Genomic DNA, 20952 nt, shown 5'->3' with positions numbered 1-20952 from the left:
TTACTATGTGTAGTTATATTTAAAAGCAAAATCGAAGGATGAGGTAGGTGAAGGAGGACTGCACTAAGTTAAAGGAAGCTATTTAGGGATTTTTTTTACCTTTACAACCCCTTTAATTGAGTAAGTTGACTATGTCAGATTAGGGGAGAAGGATAAGAACTCCCCAAGAACTGTCTAAGACAAGGCAACTTACAGGTATGTGTGCACTGGAACATACAATGCCACAGACCGTGGGCCACCCGAGGAACATCAGGGTCGGGAGCCGAGGGGGCTTGCACGGCGGCGGCAGCACCCAACACGGACAGCACCTCATGCGGATCCTGGCCCCCCGAGCACCCCTAGTGGGATGTAAATGAATCAGTGAGAGTAAAAAAACAATATTTGAGACTATGTGAGTGGAATATAGATTGTAGTGGAGGACTGGATGTGGGAAACAGTGAGGGCAAAGGGAAGGGGTAAATTGGTGGCTAAATGGGAGTGAAGGTAGAAGACCATGGTGAAAGGTCATCAACGAAACACCCAATATAAGGGGGGGGGAATTGCCAAGTATTGTCCAAACTATGTCTGTGTTACAAACTATACCTGTGTTACACAGGTATAGTTTGGACCCTACTTGGCAATCCCCCCCCCCCTTATATCGGGTGCTTCGGTGATGACCTTTCACCATGGTCTTCTACCTTCACTCCCATCTAGCCACCAATTTACCCCTTCCCTTTGCCTTCACTGTTTCCCCCATGTATGTATGACACTGTTTCCCCCATGTATGTATGACCCATGATAAAGTCATGTGGCGTGTGGCGTGTGACGTAATGCGTAGGGGGAGGAGTCAAGTGACGATATCGTCAGTGTATCAACACACCAGATGCGGAGTGGTGAGCAGTGCTCCACACATACTAAGTGTCTTTATGTGCTTACAGAATGTGAGTGAATAACTGTGAATTGTAGATGATTATTCTCCTGTGGCTGCGGCATTGCGCAATGAGTCTCTCTTCTCTGTATATGAATAACTACAATCTTGGGCATTTATCCACCACTACTGGGAAGGTAAAAGGAAAACAATCAGTTGAAGCTGATCCCTACAGGACGGACTGATTCTTGTTAAGGTGTGCAGGTTTTAAGCCTGGACTATCCGACAGACCCAATTCAGATAAACGATGTCACAGGATACACGTGAACTGGAAAAATGAGAGGAAAACTTTATCCTCATGCAAAAGAAGGGGCCCCCAATCAGTAGGTCAAATCGCTAAAAAGGATGCCAAATAAGTAACAGGACGCGTCACACAACCGGGCAGTAGGAATAAGGAATAGACACAACACGGTGAAGCTGATCAGTCTTTGATGTCAATACTATCACGCCTCTGTTGTATATCCTCCACTCTGAGCCCTCCTGCCGTCTGCTTGTTGGGGCTAACTAGTTTGCTTATGCGAAAGGCACCAACAAATGCCAGGGAAAAAGCCAAAGCAAAAAGAGTAACTTTGTAGGGGGAATGGCATAACTTAAGTAGTAACCGCATCATGTTACGCAAAATTTCTCAGGAAACCGGTCTTCTGCGATCTGCGCATTATCGCATCTTTCTCCACCCCTTTAATGCCTGACGAACTATGAAAGACTTGATGTAGTCAGGATATCCCATTAGTTTAAAAAGAAAGGCCAGTGCAGCCAGCTTTCTGTCAATCACCACAGGTGATTTTCCCAGAACTAATGAGTCACTCACAAATCATAGAAGCAGATCCTGTCCGCTAGTACAAGAGCGCAAATCACCAGCCATACTCTGTCTGAAACCATTGCAGCCACACCTTAACATATGCTGACCAGGTAGATGGGGCTAATGAACACCGAATAAGTGCCCACATACCTGTTAAACAAGGGTCCATAACCAGTCTGCACAGAGGTCGCCCTCCTCCGGTGCCAACTTCCTGAAGCAGTCCCACAGGAAGGGAGAAAGAGAGTCAGCTATGTCATTAAGCAACCCCGGAACATGAATCGCTTTAAACAGCAAATTAAAGTGCAAACAAGAAAGAACAAATTGTTTCAATAGTAACCACAGCAGGAGAAGAGGCTAACAAAGTATTAACAGAGGAAATCACCCCCATGTTGTCTGAATGAAATAGCACCGATTTATTGCAGAGCAGATGACCCCAAATCTCAACCGCCACCACCAAGTAAAAGAGCTCTAAGTGTCAGCTTCTTTGTAAAACCTGCATCAACCCAATGCTGAGGCCATGCAGCCACACACCTCCTACCTGCAAAGAAAGCCCCAAAACCCAAGGATAACAACAAAACCTGGGGAATGCCCAGGGAAAAACCAAGCCTACTTACGGACCAGCTCGCAAAACAACCAATTAACCTGTTTAACAGTAGCCACAGAGCCGTGCCAAGGCACCCTGTAATCTGTGGTCCTAACACTAAACAATGAGTGTCCCCACAATGGAGGCACATTCATTCTAATGGATAGATGAGGGCAGGTGGACTGAAGGGGAGCCACCCCTCCTTAAAGGTGCAGGAGCACACCAAACACCCAGCATGTAGCACAATGGCTGCAAAGGTGTTGGTGCGCTGCTGGACCAATACAAGCACCACAGGTGAAACATAAACGTGTCTACCGCCCCATCTAAAGCTGGCCATAGCAGTAAGTAGCATTGGAAGGCTAAAGCAGATAACAACAAAACCTGGGGAATGCCCAGGCAAAAACCAAGCCTACTTAGCTACCAGCTCGGAGCCTGCCACATCAGTGAACAAATGACACTCCACATTAGTCTGGGGAGACTCCAGCCAATAAGAAGTACAATCAAAAGTACCCAAAATATTGTGCCAGATCCGTAAATCATCCTTATGCTAAGATGTTAAAACAAATAAAATAATGCGGCTCCCGAACCCCAACTGTGGCCAAAGACAACCGACGTGAGAAAATTCGGGCCACAGGCAATACTCTGCAAACAAATTGAGTTTACCAAGCAGTAATTGTAACTCGTAGGATGACCTTCCTAACCTGTAAGGTTAATTTGATGCTGACGATAAGATCCGAGACTTTGTCCACAGGCAATCTATAGTCAACCTTGACAGCATCAATTAAAATTTCCAAAAATGTTTGGACAGTGGAGGGTCCCTTAGTCTTGTCGGGGGGCAATGGGTACCCCAAATTGTGCAAAAATGCGCATGAGACTATGCAGCAGGAACTCACAAACCTGAAAAAACGCAAGGACCAACGCAGAGGAAGTCATCAAGATAACGGACTACATAATTAAATCCTGTGTGAACCCTGACAGCCCATTCCAGGAAGGAGCTAAACAACTCAAAATATGCACAAGAAATAGAGACACCCCAGAAAGAACAAGCTATCTGGATGAAATGGCAAAAGGAGGAAAGCTGCTTTAATATCATTTATCGATCCCCCTTTAGGTAATCATAAATGACAGATCATACAAAATGTGCCTGATTCCTTCTTGAGGACCACCCCTAAAGGGGCTACTACCAAATTGGGAAGAGGAGGCTCAGAAAAAAGGCCCGACATACGGCCTAAAGCAACCTTCCCAGAGAACCACAGGGTGTTGTCTAGCAGATTTCAAATTACAGGATGATGGTAACATGGGAGGGAGGTCGCAAGGGATATCAAAACCATGATCAAAGCCATGCCCCAATAGCGCAGCAGACCACCTGTCAGGATACCCATCGAGCCAGGGTCGAATCGCTTTGAGGTTCACCAGCGACCTCCTCTTTTCCAGAGCTGTCTCCTGGTTTATGGAACAAACCCTTGCCTTTTTTGAGACAGCGGCTGATGAGGTGGCTACCTCCACATCCTGAGCATTCGTGCTGGAAACGGCAAGTAGAACCCCACTTGCAGTGGGAATCATTAGAAGATCAGAAAACGCCTCTTTTAACAGTTCCATGGGCCCCTGCTCCTGCAGAGGCGGCGCCCAACTGAAAGGGAGAATACGGACATGTATTGGTATACACCCCCCCTTTAGAATTCATGACTCGCATCCAAACGCCAATATCCCTATGACCCCAATTAAGATCAGAGCAGACATGCATTGCCAGAACTGCTTGTCATACCTAAGCCAAGCTGTTTCACTATAAACCCAATGGACCTCCCAAATGGAATCAAGATAGCAAAACAGTGCAGAACAGAGCTCTGGCTGCTTCTCACCCACTACACTCCCCAAGATCGTAAAGGCCTGAAGCCAATTGCCAACAGTACAGGGAATCAATCAATAGCGCTGCCTGTCATCATCCTCCTCCTTAACCTTCACCCATTTTTTTCATTCAGTAGATCTTTATTGAAATATTTTCAGACACACAAACAACAGTATCTGTCGAGTAATATAAAATAGATTAATTTGTCAACTATAGTAACCTATATGTGAGGTAATACAACAGTATCATTGTGGATGGCAATATCTTTAAGCCGTTTATCTGATTTCTCTGGGTATGGCAGAGGTATGAGAGTTGACTGCCCTCCCGGACACCTTAATATTGCAAGTCTATCATTTCAAATCAATGAAAACAGTAATGCCATGTACACACGATCGGTTTGTCTGATGAAAACTGTCTGATGGACCGTTTTCATCAGACTTTTTGTCTTTTTGTTGGAGGAGATTGTAGAAGAGTGAGATCCCCTTTTGGCGTGTTGTGGGTGTTCTGAAAAAGCCAATTGGGGTATTTTGCAAGACCATGCTGGGAACGTGGCGATACAATGTTGGGTTCATATGTAAAGGAAGATGTCTGTGTTTGGTAGGTGAAACTTTATGTGTAGTGTGGGGAATGGTTTAATTTTAAGCTTGTCGATGAGATCAGTTTTGTATGTTGTTCCGCTTGCCTTCCATGGTGCATAGGATGCAGACTGCATGAAATTGTGCAGTACCTCCAGAGGGATTTGGAAATTAGATTGGAGAAGGTGTGATTAACTAAATTTTATAAATTTGACCCAGGATTTGATAAAATTGTTAGGGAGACATAGGAAGGGCTTTTAGCTCCAAGTGCAATAGAAAATATTCAGGTAGATAAGTTGCGCCTTGGGATAGTAGAAGCTTCCATGTTCACACATAATGTGGAGGGGGGAAGATAGAAAGCATTCTTTAGATTGTGTGAGCACAACGGCCAAGTAATAATCTTGAAAGTCTACCTAGCCAGTTCCTCCTGCCTGACGGTGTTTTATTCGTTTAACATGTCCGCATCTAGTCCTTTTACCCTGCCATATGAATCTAGGTAGAATAGTTTGAAGAGTTTTTAAATAGTTAGATGGTATTTGGATCGGGAGGGTTCCAAATAGATACAGAATTTGGGGAAGATGAAGCATTTTGAAGGCTGCTAAGCGCCCCATCAACGAGAATTAATAGGGCGCCAGCCTGGGGGAGATCTTCTTTAGTTTAGTGTGGAATGGTAAGTAGTTGTGTTTTAAATAACGATTTGGTTAAGGTAGTCAGTTGTACCCCTATGTAGTTTATTCTGTTATCTGCCCAAGTATAGGGGAATAGTAGGTGAGGTTGAAAAAAGACACAAGTCCATCAAGTCCAACCTATGTGTGTGATTATATGTCAGTATTACCTTGTATATCCCTGTATGTTGTGGTCATTCAGCTGCTTATCTAATAGTTTCTTGAAACCATTGATGCCCCCCCGCTGAGACCACCGCCTGTGGAAAGGAATTCAACATCCTTGCCGCTCTTATAGTAAAGAACTCTCTACGTAGTTTAAGGTTAAACCTCTTTTCCTCTAATTTTAATGAGTGGCCACGTCTTGTTAAACTCCCTTCCGCAAAAAAGTTTTATCCCTATTGTGGGGTCACCAGTATGGTATTTGTAAATTGAAATCATATCCCCTCTCAAGTGTCTCTTCTCCAGAGAGAAAAAGTTCAGTGCTCGCAACCTTTCATCATAACTAATATCCTCCAGACCATTTTTTAGCTTTGGTTGCCCTTTTTTGTACTCGCTCCATTTCCAGTACATCCTTCCTGAGGACTGTTGCACAGAACTGGACATCATACTCTATGTGCGGCCGGACCAGAGTATTGGAATGCGTAAGAATTATAATTTTATCTCTGGAGTTAATCCCCTTTTTAATGCATGCCAATATTCTGTTTGCTTTGTTAGCAGCAGCTTGGCATTACATGCCATTACTAGGACCCCCAGGTACTTTTCCATCCTAGATTCCCCCAGAGGTTCTCCCCCCAGTGTATACATTTCATTCATATTTTTGCCACCCAAATGCATTACTTTACCTTTTTCTACACTGAACCTCATTTGCCATGTAGTTGCCCACCCCATTAATTTGTTCAGATCTTTTTGCAAGGTTTCCACATCTTGCGGAGAAGTTATTGCCCTGCTTAGCTTAGTATCGTCCGCAAATAGAGATTGCACTGCTTACCCAATCCTCCAAGACATTTATGAACAAATTAAACAGAATTGGTCCCAGCACAGAACCCTGGGGGGACCCCACTACCCACCCCTAACCATTCCCAGTACTCCCCATTTACAACCACCCTCTGAACTCGCCCTTTTAGCCAGTTTTCAATCCATGTACTCACCCTATGGTCCATGCCAACAGACCTTATTTTGTACAGTAAATGTTTATGCAAATGCTTTTGCAAAATTCAGATACACCATGTCTACGGGCCTTCCTTTATCTAGATGGCAACTCACCTCCTCATAGAAGGTTAATAGATTTGTTTGGCAAGAACAATTCTTCATGAATCCATGCTCATTACTGCTAACGATACCGTTCTCATTACTAAAATCTTGTATATAGTCCCTTATCCCCTCCAAGAGCTTACATACTATTGATGTTAGGCTAACTGGTCTGTAATTCCCCGGGATGTATTTTGGGCCCTTTTTAAATATTGATAGAAATGGGGGATCAAAATTGCGCCCTATTGATAACCCACCTTTTTTAAATATTGGTGCTACATTGGCTTTTCTCCAATCAGCTGGTGCCATTCCAGTCAGTAGACTGTCAGTCAAAATTATGAACAATGATCTGGCAATTACTTGACTGAGTTCCCTAAGCACCCTCGAGTACAAGCCATCTGGTCCTGGTGATTTATTAATGTTAAGTTTCCCAAGTCTAATTTTAATTCTGCCCTCTGTTAACCATGGAGGTGCTTCCTGTGATGTGTCATGAGGATATTGCAGTTTTGGTTACTGAAGCCCACCGATTCCCTTGTGAAGACGGAGGAGAAGAATAAATTCAATACCTTCGCCATCTCCCCATCTCTTGTAACCAGATATCGTTCCTCATTATTTATGGGGCCAATATGGTCTGTCCTCCTTTTTTACTGTTTACATACTTCTTGGGTTTTTGTGTCCTCTTTCGCTATGTGTCTTTCATGTTCTATCTTAGCCCCCCTAACTGCACCCTTACATTTCTTGTTGCATTCTTTATGAAGTCTGAATGCTGATGAAGACCCATCTCTCCTCTGTGTTCTTTGTTCCTAAGATTCTATCCAAATATATGCCAACTTATGTTCACACCTAAGTTTAAGATATATCATTTATTCTCATTTATTTTGTAGTAAGAAATATCACTAAACCAGGCTAGCGTCTTCTGAATCTCAGGTAAGGAGTTGATGGGATTGGTGACCATGAGAATAACGTTATCCGCAAATAGGCTGATTTTATGCTCCTGGCCAGCGATAGATACTCCTGAAATTTTTTGGTTGGCTCTGATGCTTTCAGCTAGGGGTTCCATAATAAGATTAAATATTAGGGGGGGGGGAGAGAGGACATCCTTGTCTCATTCCATTTGAGATCTGGAATGGCAGTGAGAGGGAGTTTGCTGTATAAACTTGAGCTGATGGGACAGAGTATAAGGCCATTATGGCAATGTGAATTTGACCTTGCAACCCAAATTTGGTTAAGACTGACAAAAGGTAACTCAAGTGTACGCTATCAAATGCTTTCTCTGCGTCTTGCGATAGGAATATGGAAAGTGTGTTTGTGGTGGATTGCATTTATTACTCATCTTTACCTTTCATAAATCCCGATTGGTCTTTGTGGATAAGGGTTGGTAATATGTCCTCTATTGGCTATGAGTTTTGCATACATTTTTAAATCTATGTTGAGCAAGGATATAGGACGGAAATTTTTTGGCGAGGAAGGTTCTTTACCTGGTTTCAGTAGGGTCACTACTAATGCACTAAGCATTTCAGTGTTAAAAGTCAAAGAAGTGGCAGCTGAATTGTGGGACTAGGGGCTAGAATATGTTGAAATTTTTTTATAGTATTCCCCAGTGAAGCCATCCGGTCCCTGGGATTTGAAATTTGGGAGTTTATGGATCACTTGTAATATTTAAGGAATGTTGAAGGGGCATTTAGAGGTGCGAGTTGTTGAGGTGATATAGATGGGAGGTTAGTATGTTCCAAGAAGGCTAAGATATCCTCCTGAGAGGGTTGATGTGTGCTGTTGGCCTCCTTAACCACTAGAGTACCGGGCCATCGTCAAATGACGGCTCCACGGTGACTCTGAATATTCAACAGGACGTCAATTGACGTCCTGTATTCTTGCGGCCACTGGGGGCCACGTCCTGAGCTCCACGTCCTGTCAGGGGAGAGAGGAGACCGATCTGTGTCCCTTGTACATAGGGACATAGATCGGTCACCTCCCCCAGTCACCCCCCTTCCCCCACAGTTAGAACACAATTTAGGTATACATATTAACCCCTCCCTCACCCCTTAGTGTTAACCCCTTGAATGCCAGTCACATTTATCTAGTAATTAGTGCATATTTATCGCATTAATCGCTGTATAAATGTGAATGGCGCCAAAAACGTGTCAAAAGTGTCCGATGTGTCACAGTGACATTAAAAAAAATCGCAAATCGCCGCCAATACTAGTAAAAAAATTAATAAAATAAAAATGCCATAAATCTATCAGCTATTTTGTAAACGCTATAACTTTTGCGCAAACCAATCAATATATGATCATTGCGATTTTTTTTTACCAAAAATATGTAGAAGAATACATATCGGCTTAAACTGAGGAAAAAAACGTATTTTTTTTTAAAAATTGTGATATTTATTAAATAAAAAAGTAAAAAATAGTGTTTTTTTTTTTTAATTGTCACTCTTCTTTTATTTATAGCGCAAAAAATAAAAACTGCAGAGGTGATCAAATACCACCAAAAGAAAGCTCTATTTGTGGGAACAAAATGATAAAAAAATTGTTTGGGTACAGTGTAGCACGACCGCGCAATTGTCATTCAAAGTGCGACAGTGCTGAAAGCTGAAAATTGGCTTGGGCAGGAAGGGGCGTAAGTGCCCGGTATGGAAGTGGTTAATGTTGTAGAGATCTTTATAATATGCACTAAATGCATTATCTATGGAGTTGGGTTTAAGTAATTTTTCTCCTATAGTGTATCTACCACTAAATAATATGCACATCATTTTGGTGTGTCAGGGGCTGTAGTTGAGGCCCCCAAAATCTACTCATTTGACCATCACTGGGATGCAGTCTCAAACCAATGTCTAAAAAACGATGTTTTCCCAACTTCATCATTAAAACGATGTTGCCTACACACCATCGTTTTAAAAAAATTATCTAGCAAAGCACGGTGACGTACAACACGTACGACGGCACTTTAAAGGGGAAGTTCCATTCGCGTTTGGGCTGCTTAAGCTGATTCCGTGTTAGTAAAAGACGATTCGCGCTTTTTTGTCTGTTACAGCGTGATGAATGTGCTTACTCCATTATGAACGGTAGTTTTACCAGAACGAGCGCTCCCGTCTATGGGGGTGGCAGTCTGGCGCTGGTTGTCCTTTGGCAGTCTCAGTGTGTTTGGTTCGGATGATCATCCATGAGAGAGAGAGAGATCTCAGCACAGGAAAACAACAAGACACAGACGCGTTGTAGCTGAAATCATCTCTCTAACTTTTACTGATAAGACTATGAGAGTATATGCATTACAAAAAGGGGAGGGAACATAATACATTAATTTGGGTAGTGAACACAGAAATATTATGTTAGCAATATGTGATTGGTTAATACAGAACAGCGTGTCCTGTAGACATAGTGAAATAACACCTGCAAAAGAAAGTTACAGAAGGGAGAGAATGTTCTAACCATGAGATAAGAAAGTATACACATTGTTAGTTTCACCAGTTACCAAGAAATTTCCCACAGTACCTAACATCTGAGAATAAGAAGCAGAAAGATACATTTAGTAATAAGAAAGAAATGCTGCATGTATAATCTTTTCGCAAAGATAAAACCTTACAGAAAACTGGGCCAGATTCAGGAATAATTCCGGCGGCGTAGCGTATCCCGTTTACGTTACACCGCCGCAAGTTTTCGGCGTAAGTGCTTGATTCACAAAGCACTTGCCTGTAAACTTGCGGCGGCGTAGCGTAAAGCCGTCCGGCGCAAGCCCGCCTAATTCAAATGGGGCGTGTACCATTTAAATTAGGCGCGTTCCCACGTTAGGAAATTTCCCGCCGCGCTTTGCGCGAAATTACGGCGCCCCGACGTGTCTTTTGAACGGCGACGTGCGTAACGTACTTTCGTATTCCCGGACATCTTACGCCAAAAAAAAGAAAAAATTGAAATTCGACGCGGGAACGACGGCCATACTTTAACATGGATGGTCTAATGTTACACCATCTAAATAGGACTCGTAACTTTCAGACGGGAAAAGCCGACAAGCGACGACGTAAGAGAATGCGACGAACGCGCGTACCTTCGTGGATCGCCGTAATCAGCCAATTTGCATACGCGACGCTGGAAAACGACGCAAACTCCACCCATCGGCCGCCGGAGAATTACACCTAGGATCCGAAGCCGTACGCCTGTCGGATCTTTGCCAAAAGCCGTCGTATCTTGGTTTGAGGATTCCAAATCAAGATACGACGCGGCAAATTTGAAAGTACGCCGGAGTATCAGCAGATACTCCGGCGTACTTTTTCTGTGAATCTGGCCCTATGTGTACAAGGCCATTTAGAATTCTACTAAAATTAATGAAATAATATTCACTCTAAAAATCTCGTAACCCTTCGCAACCATATGTATAGTTAAGGAAGGATCCTAACTATAGAACCTTAACCCCTTACACCGTCTCATAACTTGCTTCTGAGCTTCCGCTGTTTTTTTTCATCGTTTTAGCCCACACGATCATTTTTTACAACCCGAAAAACGACATAGTTTAAAACTACGTTAAAAAATGCAGCATGTTCGAATTTTATTTTTGTTGTTTTTCAGAACCTGAAAAATAATGTGAAGCCCACACACGATCATTTTAAATTACGTTTTTGAAAAACAACGTTTTTTTCATGCTGAACAATGATCGTGTGTACGCAGCATAACTCTTGAACATTCAGCATTGTATCTGCTGATCCTTATCTTACTGAATATAACATATATTTGGAAAAGAAAGAAAGTGTCACCAGCTCAGTAAAAGGCATCAAAATACAATTCTTACCACATATCCAGTTTCTATAATTTAACCATATTTTTGTTTATATTTTTTGTGGATTTATTATAATACACATTTCTCTGTAATTGTTTTTTAGCACATCATACTTGTTTCACTTTTTTATGTTCTAAATATTATTTTTATGTTTTTATGTTCAGGAATGATTACTGCTATTGGCTTATCCAATCTACAATTTGTAGATATGAATTCATCAAGAAACTTATTTGTCTTGGGTTTTTCCCTGTTTTTTGGATTAGTCCTACCAAATTACTTGGATGCAAATCCTAACAGCATTGAGACAGGTATGTTAAACTTATTTTTTGCTTTAAGGAAAATTTCAGCATGATTTTATGCACACACATTGAGGTTTTTCTTATGTTTATCATATAGTATTTTTTGTAATTCACATTTTTTGGCTGTACCATATTTTCATTGCTGTGTTATATATATAGATTTGTAATTTCTTCCTAAAAATAAGTGTATCTTTATTGTCATTCTAAAAGCGGGTTATACATGAAAAGAATAATATAAGGTACTTAAATGAAAATCAAGACAAAGAAAAAATAACGAATAAAGTACACAAACATCATAAAGTGTAAAATACATGTGTGAAGATAAATATTAAGATGATTAAATTAACACCAACTTGTTCAATGTGTGCAGCAACTACATGTAAAAAAGCAGCCAGATGCTTAACCTCTTGCTGACAGTTTAACACATACATGCGGTTCAAGGGGTAAAAACTTTACCGTCATGCCTCCATCTCACCTTACCTTCACTCAGGGCCCTGGAAGTACTGCAATTTCAGACACACACACTGGATTGTGAAATACAGAAACAAATTTATTTCAGTGCGTCACATCATGTTAGGTATACAAAGAAATGTGTGTGGAAATATTTCTTTCCACCAATAAGAGGTACATTTTAGATGTTATATTTCCTTTACCATAAGGGGAGTACCCCATATTCATTATCATAATCCAATCATAAAATACACTATGCCTAATATATATTTGCAGCATATAATTTTGCAGAAGACATGACTAGGCAAGTTTCTCTTTCTTTACTTGAGTGTCACTATTTCTACACAAGTTTCTCAGATATAACCACAGCAATCTTACAAAATGATGATAAAGGAGCACTCTACCAGCCTGAAACAATGTTCATAAATATATTAAACAATTAGTTAACCCTTCACAATCACCCTTTTGTCATGAAGTGACAATTATAAATCCTGTCTCAAATATGTATTATCCTAGATTGCTTTTCTATAAATGCATTGGCCTATCTTTATAAGCATATATATCAATAGACACATTAAAATTAACATATGATAAGACCATAATATATAAATGAAGGGAATTTAAACTGTTATCTTGACTGTATAGCAAATGCCCATGAAAAAATAAGGGAAACATGACAGTCTTTAGGTTACTAAAATAGTCTTCAACAAAATAGAAAAGAACAAAAAAAGACACTCTCGTATGGCTTGCAAATGTCCATAAATTTCCAGATTATGCAAAAGTCTATTATTTCATTCCTTGAGTTAATTTCCTAAACTTCTAAAACACCTATAAGTATTCTGTACCTTTTCATACCATCAGAAGAGATCTAATACCTTTTTAAAAGCTTGACATCCACAGACCGACTGACAAATAAATAAAATAAATAAAGAAGTCATCCATTTGGGCTAGATCATTTGGGTCTTCAGGCTGGCACCTCAGAGCTCTCTCTTGTGGTGTTCAGTGGAACTTTCAGGCCTTGGGTTGGCATCATGGTTCTTTCTCAAAGCATTCCCAGGAACTTTTCCAACAGTAGTCCCTTTCAACCTTCAGCTTATGAAAACGTAGGGAAATGAACCAGGGTGGTGGTTTGCAGAGCTGCTCATCATCCAAGGACCCAGGGGCGTATCTGCCCGCGAGACAAACAAGTAATTTGCCTTGGGCGGCAGTTTTCAGGAGGGCAGCGCTGCCACCTCCAGGCTACCTCTTCCTGCCACTTCACCCCGCTGCAATGACCCCCGCAAACTCGATGCTCTGCAGCTGTTGGCTTGCCTCCTCTGCCCTTCTTCCGACTTTAGGAGCTGCAGGGCATCCATGGAGGGATTGGTTTGTCCAAATAGATCCCCCTCTGCTCCTCTGACCCTCCCTTTAGTGCCCCCACCTCTCTGATCACAAGGTGCCCCTTTCCTTGTAACTGCTGGCTGGCTCTTCGATCGCTGGCTGCAGCCGCTGCTGGTGCAGGAACTGTGGATGTATGGAGAGCAAGGAGGTCTGCTCCATGCAGTGGCTGGTCGGCTCTTCCACCTCCCTCCCACTGGCTGCAGTGCGGAAGTCTGGATGAAGAGTCGGGGGGTTGGTAAACATGTTATTTTGGGTGAGATACTTCCTATAGAAATCACATATAAAGGGATGCAGGCCCATCAGCTATCCTCATTAGAGGCTTGCAGGTGCACAGATGATTGATAATTATGAAACTACTCCCATTAGACTAATTTTCCCACATGGACAAACGCATAGAGATTTCTTCAGAATAACAAAAGGTAGGAATCTGCAACAAAGTTTCTTAAAATCCCTGCAATGTACATTAATCACCCAGAAAATCACTCAACAAAAGTGGAGTTATGCTTTAAGCATAACATAACACCAGCTGAGTTTTTTTCTTTTTTCACCTATATTGTCTAAGCATATTAACCTTGTCCACTTCACATTTGTATAACCTAGTAACACAACTGAAACTATATGTTCTGATTAATCAATGAATATTTTACTATACAGGGAAATGCAAAATGTACACTATTAGTTGGAGACTGAGACTTTTTACTCTTTTCCTAGTGTGTTTTCTCTAGAACAGTGGTTCTCAACCTGGGGGTCAAATGACGATTTGCCAGGGGTCACCAAATCTTGGGCTGTTCCTGAAGCCCGTACCACTCTCCCAGCCTTTTTGCGGCTGCCCAGCAGGGCTGTCCCTGGAGCCTGTGGAAGTCCACCTGGGCTGTCCCTGAAGCCTGTGGAAGCCCACCTGGGCTGTCTCTGCAGCCTGTGGAAGCCCACCTGGGCTGTCTCTGGAGCCCACAGCCGCCCACTCAGCCTCTTCACAGCCACCCATTCAGATCATGGCATGGCTGGGGGGCAGAGACTAGAGGTCAGCTGACTGGTGAGGAATGTGAAGTGGGAGGGGCTGGGGAGACCCTGGAGGAGACCCTATCTCCTGAGAGAGCTAGAAAGAGAAAGTGGTACATCCTAAAATGTACCATAAGGGGTTTTAATACTGTACAAGTGGAAAGGACTCAGGGAGCGCCAATTGTTCGTGGGTTAGGGGTGCAATTCACTTGTCTTTAGGATTGAGCGAACCCGAACTGTAAAGTTCGGGTTCGTACCGGACTTTTGCGTTTTTGGTACCCGGACCCGAACCTGAACAATTTGCTGTAAGTTTGGGTTTGGGTTGGGTGTTCGGCAATGTAATGGCGCGCTGCAGGGCAGCCAATCACCATTTGTTTTACTTGTGTGACCTAGAAGCCATCACAGCCATGCCTACTAATGGCATGGCTGTGATTGGCCAGTGCAGCATGTGACCCAGCCTCTATATAAGCTAGAGGCACATAGCACAGCTTGTCACTCTGCTTTAGATAGGGTAGGGAAAGGCTGCTGCTGCTGCTGCTCTGAGGGAGAGAATTAGATAGAGTCAGACTGTCCTGCTTCAGAAATCAAATTACACCAGCACTGCATATGTTCCTGTGAGATACTCTGCATTAGATACTTTAGGGAAAGGTTCCTGATTGTGCTTATAGGGAGAGAAATATATAGGAGTCAGTCCTGCTTCAGAAATCATATTACACCAGCACTGCATATGTTACTGTGAGATACACCCTTTAGATACTTTTCTTCTATTGTGCTATTCAAAAAACATCCATTTAGGGCAAAAAACATTTTTGCAGTGTTTCCTCCATATCTGTACGTGTGAGATACACACTTTAGCTAGTGTTCTTCTATTGTTCTATTCAAAAAACACCCATTTAGGGCAAAAATATATATTTTGCAGTGTTTCCTCCAGTGTTTGCAGTGTTTCCTCCATATCTGTAGGTGTGAGATAAACACTTTAGCTAGTGTTCTTCTATTGTGCTATTCAAAAAAAAAATTTAGGCCAAAAAAATATATTTTGCAGTGTTTCCTCCAGTGTTTGCAGTGTTTCCTGCATATCTGTACGTGTGAGATAAACACTTTAGCTAGTGCTCTCTTATTGTTCTATTCAAAAAACACCCATTTAGGGCGAAAATATATATTTTGCAGTGTTTCCTCCAGTGTTTGCAGTGTTTCCTCCATATCTGTAGGTGTGAGATAAACACTTTAGCTAGTGCTCTCTTATTGTTCTATTCAAAAAACACCCATTTAGGGCAAAAATACATATATTTTGCAGTGTTTCCTTCATATCCAAAAACCTGTGTTGGCTACCTCGTCCTCCTCCACCGCCGCTTTCACCTACACCGCCACATCCACCACCACCTCAACCTCCTACTCCATATGGACCTCGTCCTCCTAGGTCAAGATTATTATTATTTTTTTTGTGTTATTTTAAGTTATTTTCCTATCCACATTTATTTGCAGAGTACTTGCCATGCTCTTACCAACATTGTGCTGTCATTTGCAGCCCTCTAGCCCTTTCCATTCGTTTTATAGAGACATTTTAGTACTCAAAAATTCGGGTCAATGGGGTTCGGGGTCAAGTTCGGGTCCCGAACCCGGACTTTTTTTCGAAGTTTGGCCGAACCCGTCGAACCCGAACATCCAGGTGTCCGCTCAACTCTACTTGTCAGGTCATACCGCCATCATCTGCAAACATTCTGTGGATTCCTTCTGCCTATTCACAGGGCATTGAAGTTTATATTTGCTGCATGTTTTTTCGTTTGGACCGTTTTTTTGGATTTTATTATTGAATTTTATTGAGAATTTTATCCGGAGTGTTGATCTTTGTAGTGACACTAGTTTGATGTTTTTATTAAAACCAGAAATTTTTAACACTATGAGGAGCTCTTTTTTCTTTCTTCTTTTTTTGTCACATACTCTGGTGTGATCAATTATTGGCACCATTACGCTTACCAACCATTTTTTGGAGACATCTGAACCCCCCCGGACTGTGAGTATAATTCTTCTACTAGCAAACATCCTGATATCATACAGGCTTTGAAGAGTCTTGGGAGGATACTTCCGCAAGGGATACCAGAGAGGGCAATCGGCCCGTATGAGCACTGGAGACCCACCCATCGTATGATGAGTAGTGGGTCATTGGAATCTGGTAAGAGTACCCATTTATTATCCCTTCAAAGTTGATTGGAATGTGTTGCTGAAGATCTATATCTCATCAAGTCCATACAAGTGGAAAGATTACATACTTGTATAATAATACTATCAAGGAGATGGACTATACATCTTTTGTTCTCATTTAAACCATCCCAAAGGACTGTTGGGGTTTTTCTTTTCCAAAACTTTTTAAGTTCATGGTTGGTGTTTAGTTCATATGTTAATTGCCGAATATTGGGAGAACTGATACCTCCCCTTGGCCATCAACAGCATTCATATTGATACTAAATTAATGCAGTAGCTGAATTGATCCTCAGGGACCTGCACTGACACTAATTGGATATATGAAGATTTTGGTGTTTGGTTAAGTTTGATTCACTTACTTTGCATTTTGATATTTCCAATTTATATGGGCACATACACCCATTTATATATATTTTTCTTCACTCGTTTGAGTTTGTGATCAATATTCACAATTGTGATATTATCTATCTATCTATTCCACCACATCACGTGGGGAACACACATTGTTCACTCCTGGTTTTAGAAGTGTCCTATTCTGTTTGGGTAATTCCTAGCGGAATTGAGTTATATTGGCGCTACACTTTATTTTTTACATTATCTTCACAAATACATTTTGTGTGTTGGCTGCCCACTTACATTATATTTTAGTTTGCGCAATATTTTCACACTCACTTGCCTTGAATGCTGACAACCCACGCTACGAAAATAATTGAGTATTTTGAGAGCATACTCATAGACCTCTCCCAGCACACTGACTGAGCGATCACCGACTGCTCATGGTCAAGGATTCTGATCAAGAGCCAGCAGGATGGGCTCCTGATCATGTGTGAGCCAAGAGATTAACAAGATTGCAATATTATCAATCATAAAGTGCAAGACTATAAATCTGAAATTGCAGCGATGCCCAGAAAATAATAATACTAGCAGCAATAATTAAAATGGTTTAAAGCCAGAATGTTTTTTACCTTAATGCTTTCCCTGCATTAATTGAGAAAATGTTTTACATCTTGCTGTCCTCCCTCCATAAATACTTACCCGAGTCATCAATTTATCCAGCGTTGTACATGGCTGGATCTTGTCTCTCCTCTCATCTTCATCACACAAGGACTGTCTTGGGCAGCAGCAGGAGCCAATGACATATAACACTGTACCATTTTTTTAATTTCATGTTTTTTCACACAAATAGTGCTTTCTTTTGGTGGTATTTAATCACAGCTGGGTTTTTAATTTTTTTGCTAAATAAACGAAAACAAAAAAATTGGGAAACAAAAATTGTTTTTCTTTATTTCTTTTATAAAATTTTGTAAATAAATAATTGTTCTTCAAAAATTTAGGCCAAAATGTGTACTGATACATTTCTTTGGTAAAAAATAACCCAAAGGGGTGTATATTAACATAGTCTGTAGGAAACTATGGTGTATGGCTTTTGAACAATGGATGCCCGCAGTCTGACTCTGCATACAGTATATAATACCGGTGTATAAGACGACCCCCGATTTTTGGGGGATATTTTTAAGTATAAAAGATCGTCTTATATGCCGGAAAATATGGGTCACACACACTGCAAGTAAACAGGAAAACTCGGGCTACGAACGCGTGTTTATGCCGTCATCTAGCTATATGTTAATTAAGAAGGAGTTACCAGGGCGGATGTCCATCTAACTTGCCTCTTATTTGATTAATCAGCCACGAGCTGAGCTGCATATAAACATGGCATGTAGCGTCGTCTATCCACACCCACAGATGATGTCGAATGAATGACGAAACGCGTCTGTGTTGGATAGAACAACTGCCGGTCAAGTGACGTCACCACGTTGATCGTCACTAGCGTGCGCTAATGTGCCGGGACTTCCGAATAGCTGCAGATAGGTGACACTGCTCTGATAGCTCATGATCCCAGGACGTGGTTGATGACTATATGTGATGTATTGCTTTTTTACATGTATTATATTGTAAGTGTGATTCTATTAGGGGATTGGTGTTTTAATAATAAATAGTTAAACGGTATTATACTATTGTGGCTATTATTTCTTTCCCTACATGTGAGTACCAGCTTGAAGTGATCTTATCTTTAATGCGCTAGAGACGTGAATTCCATCTTTTGATCATTCAAGGCCCATATTCCAGATTTGTCTGGTAAGAGTTATTTCAACAAGGGGTGGCCACATATCCCCCTCTCACGAGTGGTGGTGTTGGTGGCAGTTGGAAAGAATTGGCTTCAAATAGCTGAGATCTACCCTATGCTTTGATCACGGACTATCCTATGTACTCTTATGGACTATTTTATTAACATACTTTATATTTCATACACTGTTTTGAGTATTTTTGACTCTTTGGAGCGCTGCTTAATATATCATATTGTAATATATTATATATTGTGCTTTTTATGTTTTATCTGTCAGCTAACAGTTGAAGGTAGCAGGTCCAAACGTCACAGGTATTTTCTTCAGGAGGGAGGTGTATTGTAGTCCTACCTTCTGAAAGTGTAGTTTCCCTGGGGCTCACTTATTGCATGAGTGCTTAGTCTTAGGAAGGGCTATAGATTTTTGTATTATGAATCCAATTCAGTTTAGGTGTGGAGAAAACCCCAACATTTTAGCATGCCTAATAAAAAAAAACAAAAAGAAAAACAACTGGCCCGGATGGCGCTGTTAAAAAAAAAAGTCAGCTTTTTAGACACAGATGAAACCCTAGCAATGTCTGCTGCTGATTTATCAAGTGATTCTGGTGACAGAGATGTGTCAGACATCCGACAAGGACAGCCACAGCATTTAAACAGAAAGCCAGAGCATGTCAACAAGAAAAAGAAACAAATGTAAAAACATATAAAAAAATAAAAAAAACAGACAAGGAGGCAAGAAGAAAAGAATATATAGGCGGCAGAGATCGTTACCCCTCGAGAAGATCCCAGAAAAAGCATTAAACTAGACATGTGCAGGATGAAAAAATTTGTTTTGTTTCGATTCGTTATTTAACTAAATTTGTTTAGTTAAATTTGTTGCATTCGTTTTCGAGATTCATTTAATTTTGTATTCGAAAAAAAACTACCGAATTTGAAAAAAACTATCAAATTCACAATAATTCTACCGCATTTAAACTAAACTATATATAACCATTTTCCGAAATTCAAAATTTTTATAGAATGAAACCGAATTTGATTAGAATAGAATCGAAAATACTAGAAAAGAATAGCATAAAAAAAAAATATATATATATATATATATATATATATATAAAACCATTTTCTGAAATTCGAATTTCGTATAGAATGAATTAGAATAAAATTATACTGTACTCATACACGTTAGCACGGTGTGTAATCTGACATGTAGCTAAACCGATCCCGTATTCAAGAAGAGAAGAAATTGTACTGGTTTAACTTCCTCGTTTATTGATAGTAGAATGACAGGAAAGCGGTGAAACTACAGAATAAAACAGTAGCATTTAGAACATATCTATAGTACATGGCCTAAGACACAGAATTATCTGCTATGCATGTGGCACATGGGGTAATACAACTGATTGCAACTAGCTATGAAAAACAAGTAACACATATAAGCTAGATAAATGTCACAAGATAGTGCTCTTACCGACTATGCTTGAAAACAGGCTCAATAGCGGATGATGAAGTAGGAACCGAGGGATAATGTTTAGGCTCCTGAGACAAGATGGTGACTGCATACTGTATAAGACAGGATTGAGAAGAAGCAGGAAGTTCCCAGAATACACCGGGGCTCCCATAATACACTGAGAAACAAGACTAAATGTAATTCATGAACTGGTAAGTAGATGGTGCAGTTGCCACACAATGTAAAGTACATGAATTATAAGACAGGTAAAAAGAATGCAATGTCAACTAATAACATACAAACAACTGGACCTGTATCTAAGGACAGAACAAAAATAGAAAAAAAATAGACTAGAAAAACAATAGAACAGAATAAAATATGATATATATTATATTTTATTCTATTTTTTTCTTTTCTATTCTAATTCAAATTCATTCTATACGAAATTAGAATTTCAGAAATTTCTAAAATTTGAATAGAAAAGATTAGAATAGAAAAAAATAAATAAAAGAATAGCATAGAAAAACAATAGAACGGAATAGAAAAAATATAATATATATATTATATTTTATTCTATTCTATTCGGTTCTATTGTTTTCCTATGCAATTCTTTTGTACTATTTTCTATCCTAATCTTTCATATTCAAATTTAAAATAATTCTATAA

At 40.6% G+C, this 20952-nt stretch overlaps 1 protein-coding gene across 1 annotated transcript in view; it reads left to right on the top strand.

The window, feature by feature from the left end:
* The window catches only part of SLC23A1 (solute carrier family 23 member 1), a 408950-nt gene that overhangs the window by 349484 nt on the left and 38514 nt on the right, over positions 1–20952 (top strand). Inside the window, exon 13 of the mRNA XM_040344710.1 lies at positions 11555–11698. Within this exon, the coding sequence (XP_040200644.1) occupies positions 11555–11698 (144 nt within the window). The remainder of the gene's footprint in view (positions 1–11554; positions 11699–20952) is intronic.

Source organism: Rana temporaria, chromosome 3 (genome assembly GCF_905171775.1).
Source record: "Rana temporaria chromosome 3, aRanTem1.1, whole genome shotgun sequence".
NCBI classification, from domain to species: Eukaryota; Metazoa; Chordata; class Amphibia; order Anura; family Ranidae; genus Rana; species Rana temporaria.
This window is presented reverse-complemented; position numbering and strand designations above follow the sequence as displayed.